Raw genomic sequence first — 12,394 nt, 5'->3', positions numbered from 1 at the left:
TAGACTTGGACTGGTTATTATTACTAGGGAGCCTCTCTTTCTGTCAGTCCTGAAGCAATCCTGTTTCCCCAGATATAATCACTGTAAAGAGTAGATTCCCACTGTTCTCTACTGAGGCTTCTCTAGGACCCCCTCTTCATTTTCGCTCATCTTCCCACTCTCTTTCTTTCTCTTTCTCCTGTTAATGATCTTCCATCTCTGAGGAACGCTGTTTGAATGTCATTAGCTGCTATGTTATGGTAATGCCCAATATCCATATCCCAAACCGCTCTCTCTAATCTGCTTACACGGTAACCATCTCTTTGTCTCTCTCAGGCTTTTGACGAGTGATGGTTAATGTGCAGAAGTCTATAAAACACACATGCAGGCATGGAGACCTACACACACACACACACACACACACACACACACACACACACACACACACACACACACACACACACACCGGGGTGACCGAGAGGCGAGGGATGGTAGTCTGTGCCAGCAGGATGCCCTGTCAGCACACACACACACACACACACACACTCCTCTCTCCTCCCTCCCAGTTTAACATTGCGCTGGGGTACGTGTGCCAGAATGAGCCCTGAGCATTAGAACCCTTTTGACTCTCTCTCTCTCTCTCTCTCAGAGGGAAAGTTAGTTTAATAACAGACAGTCACAGTGAGAGGGAAGGCAAACTCCACTGAGATGGGGATGAAGGGGCAGAGTGAGAGAGAGATAGAGAGACAGACAGAAATAGAGAAGAGGAGAGTAAGAACAGATGAAACCAGCAGGAGGACCTGGAGAAGAACAGATCTAAACTCATCTAAAGAGGACGGGAAGAGGAGCAGGGGGAGAAGAGGAGTAGGAGGAGAAGGGTAGTAGGAGGAGAAGAGGAGTAGGAGGGGAAGAGGAGTAGGAGGAGAAGGGGAGTAGGAGGGCAAGAGGAGTAGGAGGGGGAGGGCAAGAGGAGTAGGAGGGGGAGGGCAAGAGGAGTAGGAGGGGGAAAGGAGTAGGAGGGCAAGAGGAGTAGGAGGGGAAGAGGAGTAGGAGGGCAAGAGGAGTAGGAGGGGAAGAGTAGGAGGGGAAGAGGAGTAGGAGGGGAAGAGGAGTAGGAGGATAAGTGGAATAGGAGGAGAAGAGCGAATAGCCCTGTAAGTACAACACCGTAAGTGTGCATTGGGAGTGGAGAGAGGAGCAAAGAAACATCCCAAAAAATGACCAAGAGCATCATCTCAAGCTTCTCCCATCCAATCACCAACCCCCTCAGCCCCACCAGAGCTTAACATGCTTTGATAATGAGGACAATAACGAATGATCGCAGCTTTGAAAAAAAACCTGTCAAAATCTTGGAGCAGAGGCAGAGCAAAGAAGAGACTCAGGGTTCTGGTTGTCTGTGCTGAAGTGGTGGTGATGGAGTTAGTAGTTGGTAGTGGGGTGTTGGGGATGGGAATTACTGTAACTATAGGGGAAAATACATTCACACATTCAGGTGTTGGAGATCAATGAATATGACCAGCAAAATGTAAAAACTCTGCCTCCTGCAGTCTATACCACCATGTGTGGTTTATTGGCAACAGTTCAACCCTACATATTGTTTAACCACAGATTATTTCTCTCCTGGTTCAAGCCCATGGACATCATTGTGATCCTGTAGGATCCCAATCAATTAATGGTTAGTAATTCCCATAATTGACTCAGAAAACTTTCCCAATTACATCTCCACCTTGTCCCATTGTGTTAGGGTCGGAGCCCAGGAGCGTTATGCCAATGACACAAGAGTCAATTAACTGATATTAAAATCATGACACCTTCCCTCTTAACCTAACTCTCACCATGGCCTTTCTAAATGAAGGTTCCAAATGATGCATTGATTGTAGATGAATTACCATGAGTGAATTACAATAATGATAATTCACCGTAAGGGTGATGCAATAATTTTCGATTGTCTGTATTGTAGGGATGTGTTTTGAATTGTGATTATGTAATTCGGTAACTGCTTTTTAACCCTAGCCTCGGCTTCCAGACGTTCTCGTTTGTTCGGAACCCTAACGCTAACTTCATGTCCACACCCCGGTTTAACCCTAACCCTAGTCATAACCCTAACTTTAACCCTAGTCATAACCCTAACTTTAACCCTAGTCATAACCCTAACTTTAACCCTAGTCATAACCCTAACTTTAACCCTAGTCATAACCCTAACTTTAACCCTAGTCATAACCCTAACTTTAACCCTAGTCATAACCCTAACTTTAACCCTAACCCTAGCTTCATGTCCACACCCGGATCAACCATAACCCTAACCCAGGTGACAGAGCAGCATACACCAACAATGTGCAAACAGACAAAAACAGACAATTAACTGTGCAAGGGTGCCTGTCTACACTCTACATGTCTATACAGTATCGTAGACTATACCTAGCTGTCAGTCTACCTGCCGGTCAGTTTACTATCGGTCTCCTATATGCTCATGGATATTCATAATGTACAATGGTGACGCTACAGTAGTGTTACTCTGCAGTCATTGTCAGCAGTACGCAACACACCACTCCCCCCTCATTCCATCACAGCAGTCCAGAATTACAATTTTCCTCTGTGCGTATGTATGCGCAAGTGTCTCCCCACCCCCCTCACTCCCTCCCCACCCCCCTCACTCCCTCCCCACCCCCCTCACTCCCTCCCCACATTCTCTTCTCTTCTCTCTCTCTCTCTCTCTCTCACACACACACAGAGAGAACTAAATGAAAAAATCTAAAACTGGCTATAATCAGAGCATTGCATAACTCATACAGTTTAGCTGTCCAGAGGTTATGTTAATAAAGACATACTTGCTTAACTGGTCAATTCTTGGCAGAGCCAACTCACTAAATTGATGACCGGGTTGGAGTACTTTTTGAACCTTTACAAACTTTAAGCTACACCATCCAAAACCTCAGTAAACACAGTGGAGGTGTTTGATTGATTTTTCCTTTGAGGAAATGGATATCGTTTTTTGTCATTACTAATCCATTCGGTATGACACTAAAAGTACACCAATGCAGTATGTCCAAAATTCATAGCATTATATTAACTGCTGTGACTATGCAACTATCCTACTGAATAAGATCATGAGCAAAATATCAGGATTGGGCAGCCCCTGTCTATCTCCCTCCCCTTATTGTGAATTTCCAGCACATCCCAGGACTCAGGTGATTCAGACCGGACTCCCTGAGGCTTTATGAGCTAAAAAGCCCCAGGATCAAAACACAGCAAGTGTGAGCTCAGAGGGAGGGGTGGTGTGTGTTTTCAGGACTCAAAGCTGTCCCCTGAAACAGCTCTCCAAAGAGAGCGGACAGCGTAAGTATGTGCAGAGGGAGAAATTGGGAGAATTAGTTGAAATTCAGCGCTGTGAATAATACAGTATCTGCATGAAGTAATAGGAGGGTGGGGGAAAATATGTGTGTTCGTGTGTTGGAGAGGTTCGAAAATGTCGTATGCTTAGACGTTGCTGATGCCTGACAGGCCTTACAACGCCTGGATAGGCATTTTAAGTATCAGCTAACCACATTTGTCAGTCGATGACACAACACAACCATTGGTTGTTGTGTCACCTCGCCTTAGCTGTGGAACCCACCCTTCATGTTTTAGCTACAGGACCAATTACATCTAGACCTGCTGATTCTGTTGCAGAGTAAAATAACTCTCTCTCACGTGCTTTAATATTTCTGGTAATTTGTCATGAAAAAAATGCACATACTGAAACGGGGGTGATGGAATTTATTAGCAATGTCTGCACCATGCCTGTGTGTGTGTAGAGAGAGGGGGTCTAGAATGCACACTGAAACCCCATGATAAGCCCTGTAAGGAGAAGAAAAAGGTTAAATGACAAAATGGTATGAGGTGCCCCCAAACTAACTGTCTGAAGAGATTAGAGGGAGATGTATTTAATTAGAAGCGAGTGAAGGTAAGGGCACTGGGTGAGACCTGGGCTGCGTCTCAAATGGTACTAGGGTTGAATATCTTCCAGGTATTTTACAAATCCCGAGAATAAATCATTTTTCTCCCGGGTAACCCGGTATTCCCCGCCAAAGCCGTTAGTGTCATTCAAAAGCATTATACAGTATATAAATAGGCCTATGTATGAATTTGATTAAAGCTTTGATATATACATATACAGTGCATTAGCAAAGTATTCAGACCCCTTCCCTTTTTCCACTATAGCTTTATTCTAAAATGGATGAACATTTACTTAAAACAAAAAACTGAAATATCACATTTACAAAAGTATTCAGACCCTTTACTCAGTACTTTGTTGAAGCACCTTTGATAGCGATTACAGCCTTGAGTTTTCATCCAAACTGACGTTAGAAGCTTGGCACACATTTATTAGGGGAGTTTCTCCAATTCTTCTCAAGCTCTGTCAGGTTGGATGGGGAGCGTCGCTGCACAGCTATTTTAGGTTTCTCTAAAGATGTTCGATCGGGATCAAGTCCGGGCTCTGGCTGGGCCACTCAAGGACATTCAGAGACTTGTCCCGAAGCCACTCCTGCGTTGTCTTGGCTGTGTGCTTTGGACCATTGTACTGTTGGAAGGTGAACCTTCGCCCCAGTCTGAGGTCCTGAGCAGGTATTCTTCAAGGATCTCTCTGTTCTTTGCTCTGTTAATCTTTCCCTTGATCCTGACTAGTCTCCCAGTCCCTGCTGCTGAAAAACATCCCCATAGCATGATGCTGCCACCACCATGCTTCACCGTAGGGATGGTGCCAGGTTTCCTCCAGATGTGACGCTTGGCATTCCGGCCAAAGAGTTCAATCAAACCAAGGCCCTTCTCCACCGATTGCTCAGTTTGGCCGGGCAACCAGCTCTAGGAAGAGTCTTGGTAGTTCCAAACTTCTTCCATTTAAGAATGATGGAGGCCATGTTGTTCTTGGGGACCTTCAATGCTGCAGAAATGTTTTGGTACCCTTCCCCAGATCTGTGCCTCGATACAAAACTGTCTCGGAGCTCTATGGGTATTCCTTCGATCTCATGGCTTGGTTTTTGCTCTGACATGCACTGTCAACTGTGAGACCTTTATATAGACAGGTGTGTGCCTTTCCAAATCATGTCCAATCAATTTAAATTTACCACAGTTGGACCCCAATCAAGTTGTAGAAACATCTCAAGGATGATCAATCAAAATAGGATGCACCTGAGCTCAATTTCAAGTCTCGTAGAAAAGGGTCTGAATACTTATGTAAATAAGGTATTTGTTTTTTAAATTTGCTAACATTTCTAAAAACCTGTTCGTTTGTCATTATGGGGTATTGTGTTTAGATTGATGAGGACCTTTACGTAATCCATTTTCGAATAAGGCACAGGGATGGTGCCACGTAACAAAATGTAGAAAAAGGGAAGGGGTCTGAATACTTTCCGAATGCACTGTATACGGCTATATATCAAACTAGAACAGTTATCTGTTTTGGATGCAATTTGAATGAAGTTGATACAGAGAGAAAGGCTGCAAGAGTGCTTGCGCGTGCACTGCTGTAAAGCAATGATAGAGTTACAGGCTGCTTTTAAAACTCTGTAGCTGCAATAAAAAAAAAAGTTACATCTTTACACCTAAAAGATACCTGATGCAGATGGGTAAATTATACGCGCATTCGGTATTTATATTACTGTAGCATAGACTATGCTGCAGCAAATGCAGGCCTACCTGTCACAAGAAAACAAATGATTAGATTAGTCTACATGCATTGTGAACTGCGCTCCATACTGAGATGGGCTGTCTGTCCCTACCCTGAGATGGGCTGTCTGTCCCCACCCTGAGCATTGATTCATCATGCAGAGAAGCCAGATTTAGGCATTGCATATAATTTAAGTTCTATTTCACGCCTTGCTGTTCTTAGAAATAATTTATTATAATTTACAATTTTTTATCCAGGGAAAAGGGAATGGTTTTGGGTGGTAAATCCTCGTACATCTCAGTAACCAGGTTCCCACATTCAACCCTAAAAGGCACCCTATTCCCTATATAGTGCACTACTTCTGACCTGGGCCTATTCGATTCTGGTCAAATGTAGTGCACTGTATAGTGTTATGGAATAGGTTAGACAGCACACTAGCATTTCCACTCAATTCCCTCAGGGGGCAGCAGCAAACTTGTCCAAGTGCTGAGCCTGATTGATAAGCAAGAGCTGCCAATTAAGGTGATGGTCAGTCAGTGTCCCAGCTGGTAAGCCGTGAGGCTACTGGGTTAGTTCGGTGGCCATGATTTGCAATCTTTAGTTTAGGCATGCCTGTTTGTAGTGTTCCTTTTTGTATCAATTTGTTTCTGTCACCATCTGAACATAATAATCCGCTTGGGCTTGCCAACCCAATGCAATCAAGACAATGCTGGACCTACGTAAGGTTGCCATCTCTCTGGGCACCTATGCATCCAAAACAGTCCTCAAACACTGATTTCTCACATAAATGTACACATTCATTTAGGTTAAAGACCAGTTAACTAGGCCTAAAAAAAATACGAACCAGCACAGTTGATCTGTGATGGGTGCTCTCAAGCAGTATTTTGTCAATGATAATGTCGCCCTCTAGTGGCTATATCCAATACCACAAAAACTGTACCAAGGTATAGACAGTCAACAAATCAGTGTGCATTTACAAAAGGTTATGGTATAATAAAAACAACACACACATTTTCATAGATTTTTTTTTATATCTTTTTTTTCATATAAAATGACAAGGTCCAAGTGGTTTGGAAACCAAGCAACTGGGAAGAAAAATGTGGACAATCAATAATACACCCCCCACATACAGAAATGCATAGTGGTCTAGCAAACACCACCAGTAACTGCCTCCTCCAATGAGGTTCATTTCACCAGTTGGGGTGCGTTCAATTCAATACAACGTTTGCTACGTTGCGTGGCGGTTTGTAGTGAACGACGCGCTTCCCCAAAACGGCGTGTACCGTTCAACAGCCTTTGATGTACGTTTGCTTCTGTTTGGATAGTGCAGCGAGGTGTGGTTAATCAATATGGGTGTGACCATTTAAAACTCGTGCAGCGCACACCATTCACAATCTCCCTCTGGGCCACCATAATCAACCTGCTCTTCCACTGGTCGTTCAGTACAGTGCAGTTTCCGTTGAGCTAAACATTAAATACCATTGTAAACGCTCCTCTGGTTTACACCAATGAGGTTCGATCTCATTAGGTTTCCACCAATGAGGTTTGTTCATTACAGCTTTCCACACCACTGACACTTTGGGTCTGCCCTCCACATGTATTACCCTTTGTCACCATAAGGGTGTGTCATAGACCAAGCTCCATTAATGCAGTATCACCTCTCACCCCACTGCCTCTGATCTAAAGTCAGTTTTGCTCTCTAGCCTGTCCAACTTGAGTGAATGCAGGGCAAGGCCCCCGGTCTCAGTGAATGATGCTGGGCCAGTGAACCTCCAGAGTGGTGGACCTGCTTATCGAGTAAGAGTGTTTGCGTGAGAGAGATAAGAGCCTGTACGCAGTATGCTTGAGCGTGTGTCTTTGTGTGTGAGTCTTTACCACTCCTCACTCCGTAGAAGCTACAAGCAGGAGTCCCAGTGCAGAGTGAGGTCCGAGCTGTCCAGAAAGTCTACTGAGAATACACTGGGGAGCGTGTGGGGGCCCAGAGGGGCAAGACTCGTTCCCCCTCCACCTCCCATGGAGATGTCTAGCCAGTCCATGCTGTCCAGGGCTGGGTCCCCGAAGTCAAGCCCTGCTGGGTGGGGGGAGAAGCCCAGGTCGCTGGTGTCCATGTCCATCGGGGAGGGGGGATGGTCCAGGATGCTGGAGGTGCTCAGCATTTGGCTGTGGAGGTCGTCAATCAAAGTCAGGCCACCGTCAGGCTCCACTCCCAGGAGGGGTGTGCCGGTGGTGCTCTCCAGGAAATCCTCCAGACGACTACTTCCTGGGCAGGGCAATGGCTGCTGGGAGGGCAGGGCGGGTAGGGAGGGCTCCGGAGGGGGTGTGGGGGGCGACAGGTGGAGAGGGGACGAGGGAGGGGTGGGGGGGTTGGAGTGGAGGAGGGCCAGGGAAGGGTCTGGGTTTGCTCGGATTCCAGAGATTTCTGGGTGGGGAAGAGAAAGAAAAAGCATAAATATGAACAATTATCAAACAAATGGGTTGGCGCTCATGTATTGGCAGTAACATCGTGCGCAAACTGATTTTGTCCCCCCACAACAAACACAATCATGACATGCAGGTTGAAATATCAAAACAAACTCTGAACCAATTATATTTATTTGGGTACAGGTCGAAAATAATTAAACATTTATGGAAATGTAGCTAGCTAGCTTGATGTTGCTAGCTAATTTGTCCTGGGATATAAACGTTGAGTTGTTATTTTACCTGAAATGCACAAGGTCCTCTACTCTGACAATGAATCCACACATAAAACGGTCAACAGAATCGTTTCTAGTCATCTCTCCTCCTTCCAGGCTTTTCTTGTTTGGACTTTATATGGCGATTGGCATCTAACTTTCATAGTTACCATGACAACCGACCAAACTCAGTTAATCTTTCAATCACCCACGCGGGTATCTGCTTCTATAAACCAAATGAGTAGATAGGAGAAGCAGGACTTGCACCGCGTTCAGCGTCACAAATAGAACTGACTTCTATTTTAGCGCTTGGCAACGCAGACTCTCATTGGCGCATGCGACGCGAGCGGTGTGGTCAGCATGTAAGACATTATGAAGATATTTGTGTGAGTGTCGTGTGTGAGTGTTGTGTGTGAGTGTGTGTACACGGCTCTGTTCGATTACCTCCACTCTTCAAGAGGATGTCAAACAGGTCGTCCATCTGTTGACTGCTCAGGCCGTTCTCCTGGGGGCAGAGAAGACATTTAGTACAGTTTACAGTACTCATGGCTGTTTAACAAAACCGGCAAACATGTACAGTACTATAGAATCAACAACATACTGAGCAAATTTAAGATGAGACCAATGCTAACAGATGGACAGAGAAAATGAGAGAAAATAAAAGATGGAAGAGAAAAATAATGGACAGGAAAGACATGGATAGACATGTACAGAGGGACATGGCAGGAGTGAAGGGCATACTTTGAGGCGTTGAGTGGAGGAGAAAGAAGTCTGTTTAGGAGAGGGAGGGGTGAACAAAGTGTGCCGGTCAAAAGTCGGACACACTTCTCTCTGAAAGGGTGGAAGGAGAGAATAAAGAAAGGATGAGGGAAGGGGAAAGAAAATAGGCTACAAAGAAAGAATAAATGCAAGTAAAAAATATAGATGCAGATGAATGAAAAGCCAAATATGAGATGATATTGGACATGCCATGAATGATCATTGCAGAATTGGTCTTACCTTGAGGAAGGGGGAAGCGGTGCTTTCGCTTTCAGACGAGTTGGACACCTCGTCAAAGAAAGGATGGAGATTGGGCGGAGCGGAGACAGACTGACTCGGCTCTGGCACTCCATTGGTCATGCCATTGGTCTCCAGATGTAGACCCGCCTTCTGTTCCTGAAGGAGAGAAAAAGGACAGTGATGATTTTAAGAGTATTGCCAGACAGTGACAGCTAAAATTGTGTGTTTGTGTGCATGTGTGTGTGTGTGTGAGAAAGAGAGAGAGAGCAGACCTTGTATTTGCCTTGATTTGTTGTAACTCTCATACCTTTTTGATAGGCTGGTTGACAGGGCCTGGTTGTAACTGTTGTTTTGATTGAGTGTCAGAGCTGAGTATCTCAGCTGGGGATTGGCTGGGGAGTTTGCCTGGAGTTGACTGCAATCGCTAGAGGACAAAATAGGGAGATTGAATTCACCATTAAACATTGATGGATTTTGATGAAGCTGGCCTGGGTGCACGGAGTTTGCGCTGGGTGAAAAATGATTGCATTTGTTTTTGACCGGGCTGCATCCCTGGTGTGAGCCCCGCTCTGGCCGACAGTGAAATAGGCAGAAAAAACTCAAGTGACGTAGGTTAATAAGCATGTGGAGTAATGAGTAGGATTTCACATGCAAAAGTGATGACTTTTGATAAAAACGCTTTATGTGCCTTCCCATGAAAACTAACATATTTTATGGAAAAGGGAAATGGTACGTTTTTGAACGATACATAAGGCTGCCTTGTTGACAATATGACTGGGAGAATCAAAAATCACTGAGTCAAAATGCAAGCAGAGATCTACCGCTCAGATAAAAAAAGAATACATGACTTAAAAAACATAAGCCTATGCAACGCATTAACCAATTGAAAATAGTTCTGTAGTAATGAGGTTTGTGCTATAGTCCTAATACATTATCACTGCATATTGATTACGCTTGAATTTCCTTGCCAATGTTGTTCTTCTCAGACCATTTTGAAATTATATCACCCCCCCCCCCAAAAAAAATAAAATATATGATCACACTGGTAATACAGTTGTGGCCAAAAATATTTGCACCCTTGCACCATTTCTTCCAGAAAACTGTTGAAATGTAAAAAAAAATGTAGGTATCCACATATGCATGTCTTTGGTTTACAGTTAAAAAAACATATATATTTACTAAGAAATACTAAAATGTCACAGACAATATTAATGGCACCTTCTAGAAGTAGTTAGAAATAATTAGATTTCAAGCAGGTGACTCTCCTTTACTTTGGAATTGAACTCACCTCTGGTGATTTGCAGGTGCCTGCAATATAAAAGTCACTCATTCAACCAGTTTGAATAGAGAAAAGTACTAACTCTCCTGTTTTATATCACTGTGTGTACCGCAATGAGCATGAAGAAAAGAAAACCAGAGAATTATCTGAGGAGGTCAGACAGAAGATTGTAGCCAAGCATGGACAATCTCAAGGTTACAAGTCCCATCTCCAGAGACCTTGATGTTCCTGTTTCCACCGTACATAATGTTATCAAGATGTTTAAAGGCCCATGCCACTGTAGCCAACCTCCCTGGATGTGGCTGCAAGAGAGAACTTGATGGAAGATTGGTGCAGGAAGCTCATCGATGGCTATAGGAAGAGCTTAATTGCAGTTATTTTAACCAAAGTCTAGGGTGTCAATAATTTTGTCAATGCCATTTGTTTATTTTCTGATTTAAATGGATATATTGAGTTCTGAAATCAAAAACAAAGGCTCTGTATTTGTTGAGTCTCTCTCTAGCCATGGTTCTCAAAGTTTTCAAATCTCACATGATCAACTTTGCTGTGCTGCAGACACTGATCTGAGCTATCCGATTGGCCAGCAGTAGGCCTATAGATGCACTTGATTTGCTCTCTGGGACTGCTGGGTAGGCAAGAGTTCTACCTTCAGACATGAAATGGTTCAAAATTGGAAGACTTTGCCTTCCCGGGGCGCTAGGGCTGTTGAATCAAGTGCACCTGCTTTCAACAGCGTGAAACGAATAACAACAAATAGGAACGCAAGGCTTTACCGTAGTTTTTTTTACAGAAATGTTTGGTGATCGACTACGAATGGCTTGGAGATCAACCAGTCGATCGGTTGGTGACCACTGTACTAAGCTATATTGAATTGTTTTAAGAAGGTCATACCAAAGATAATTTAGCTATTTGATTTACTGCTATTAGCCCATACAAACGCATTGAATAACGGATTCACTACATGGAACGAAAGATAGTCCCCAAAACAAATCTAAAGGAAGTTTGTTCTGAAGTGTCGGTCCTATATCCGAGAGATACACTATACATACAAAAGTATGTGGACACCCCTTCAAATTAGTGGATTTGGCTATTTCAGCTACACGTGGTTCCTGAAAGGTGTTTAAAATCGATGCAGATGTGCAATTGGCGGATGCGGTGGATTGAGACACATCCGATGCAAGAGTTTTATGTGGATTTTTGTATTATGCTAATTCGATTTCCACGAGGCCATGGACATCCACCCGAGGGGGTTAAAAGGACAAAACAGCTCAGAGCAATTTTACTGCACTGTGCTACCATCTTCCACAATCATTTTACCTCTTAACATAGAGACCTGTAACACTCATTAGCAGATTTCCAGTGTAACTGTACCTGCAGTGTGATGCGTTGCGATCCACTAGTTTTGCCCAATGAGGTCACCCCGTTCTGGCCCTCTGCATTGTGATTGGTCAGTGCTATCAGGTAGTGGTTGCCGTTGCCGTCGGTGACAAGGGTGGGCGTGGTGCCCGACTTGAGGAGGTCCAATGAGAAGGTCTGGGCGGGGACCTGGGTGCCATTCTGTTGGCCGATGAAGACTGGAGTGACCTGGAGAGAATAGGAGTAGAGAACAGACATATTCAAACCAACGGCCCAATAGAGATGGGGAAGAGACAGACTTGGTTCCAAACCTGAGGTAAAGAATAGTCTTCAGGTTTCAGACAAATGTATTCCGTTAAATATGCATGTATGGTTTCAGACAAGGTTATTCTGTTAAACATGAAATATGTACCTGATGTGCGGTGACCGTCTGCGGTGTGTATACCTATACCGTAGATCTAT

General features: G+C 44.2%; 1 protein-coding gene across 5 annotated transcripts in view; it reads right to left on the bottom strand.

The window, feature by feature from the left end:
* Nucleotides 1-6,637: 6,637 nt before the first annotated feature.
* mrtfab (myocardin related transcription factor Ab) overlaps nt 6,638-12,394 on the bottom strand; it is a 51,928-nt gene continuing 46,171 nt past the window's right edge. For 4 of the 5 annotated variants that reach the window (XM_045710328.1, XM_045710327.1, XM_014179618.2 and 1 more), the window contains 6 exons: nt 11,948-12,160; nt 9,605-9,721; nt 9,298-9,453; nt 9,040-9,129; nt 8,743-8,803; nt 6,638-8,045 (listed from right to left, as the gene is read on the bottom strand). In XM_045710328.1, coding sequence (XP_045566284.1) covers nt 7,522-8,045; nt 8,743-8,803; nt 9,040-9,129; nt 9,298-9,453; nt 9,605-9,721; nt 11,948-12,160 — 1,161 coding nt within the window. In that variant the 3' untranslated portion in view covers nt 6,638-7,521. The remainder of the gene's footprint in view (nt 8,046-8,742; nt 8,804-9,039; nt 9,130-9,297; nt 9,454-9,604; nt 9,722-11,947; nt 12,161-12,394) is intronic. The other variant, XM_014179617.2, reaches the window with a different exon arrangement.

This window comes from Salmo salar, chromosome ssa28 (genome assembly GCF_905237065.1).
Source record: "Salmo salar chromosome ssa28, Ssal_v3.1, whole genome shotgun sequence".
Taxonomy (NCBI): Eukaryota; Metazoa; Chordata; class Actinopteri; order Salmoniformes; family Salmonidae; genus Salmo; species Salmo salar.
This window is presented reverse-complemented; position numbering and strand designations above follow the sequence as displayed.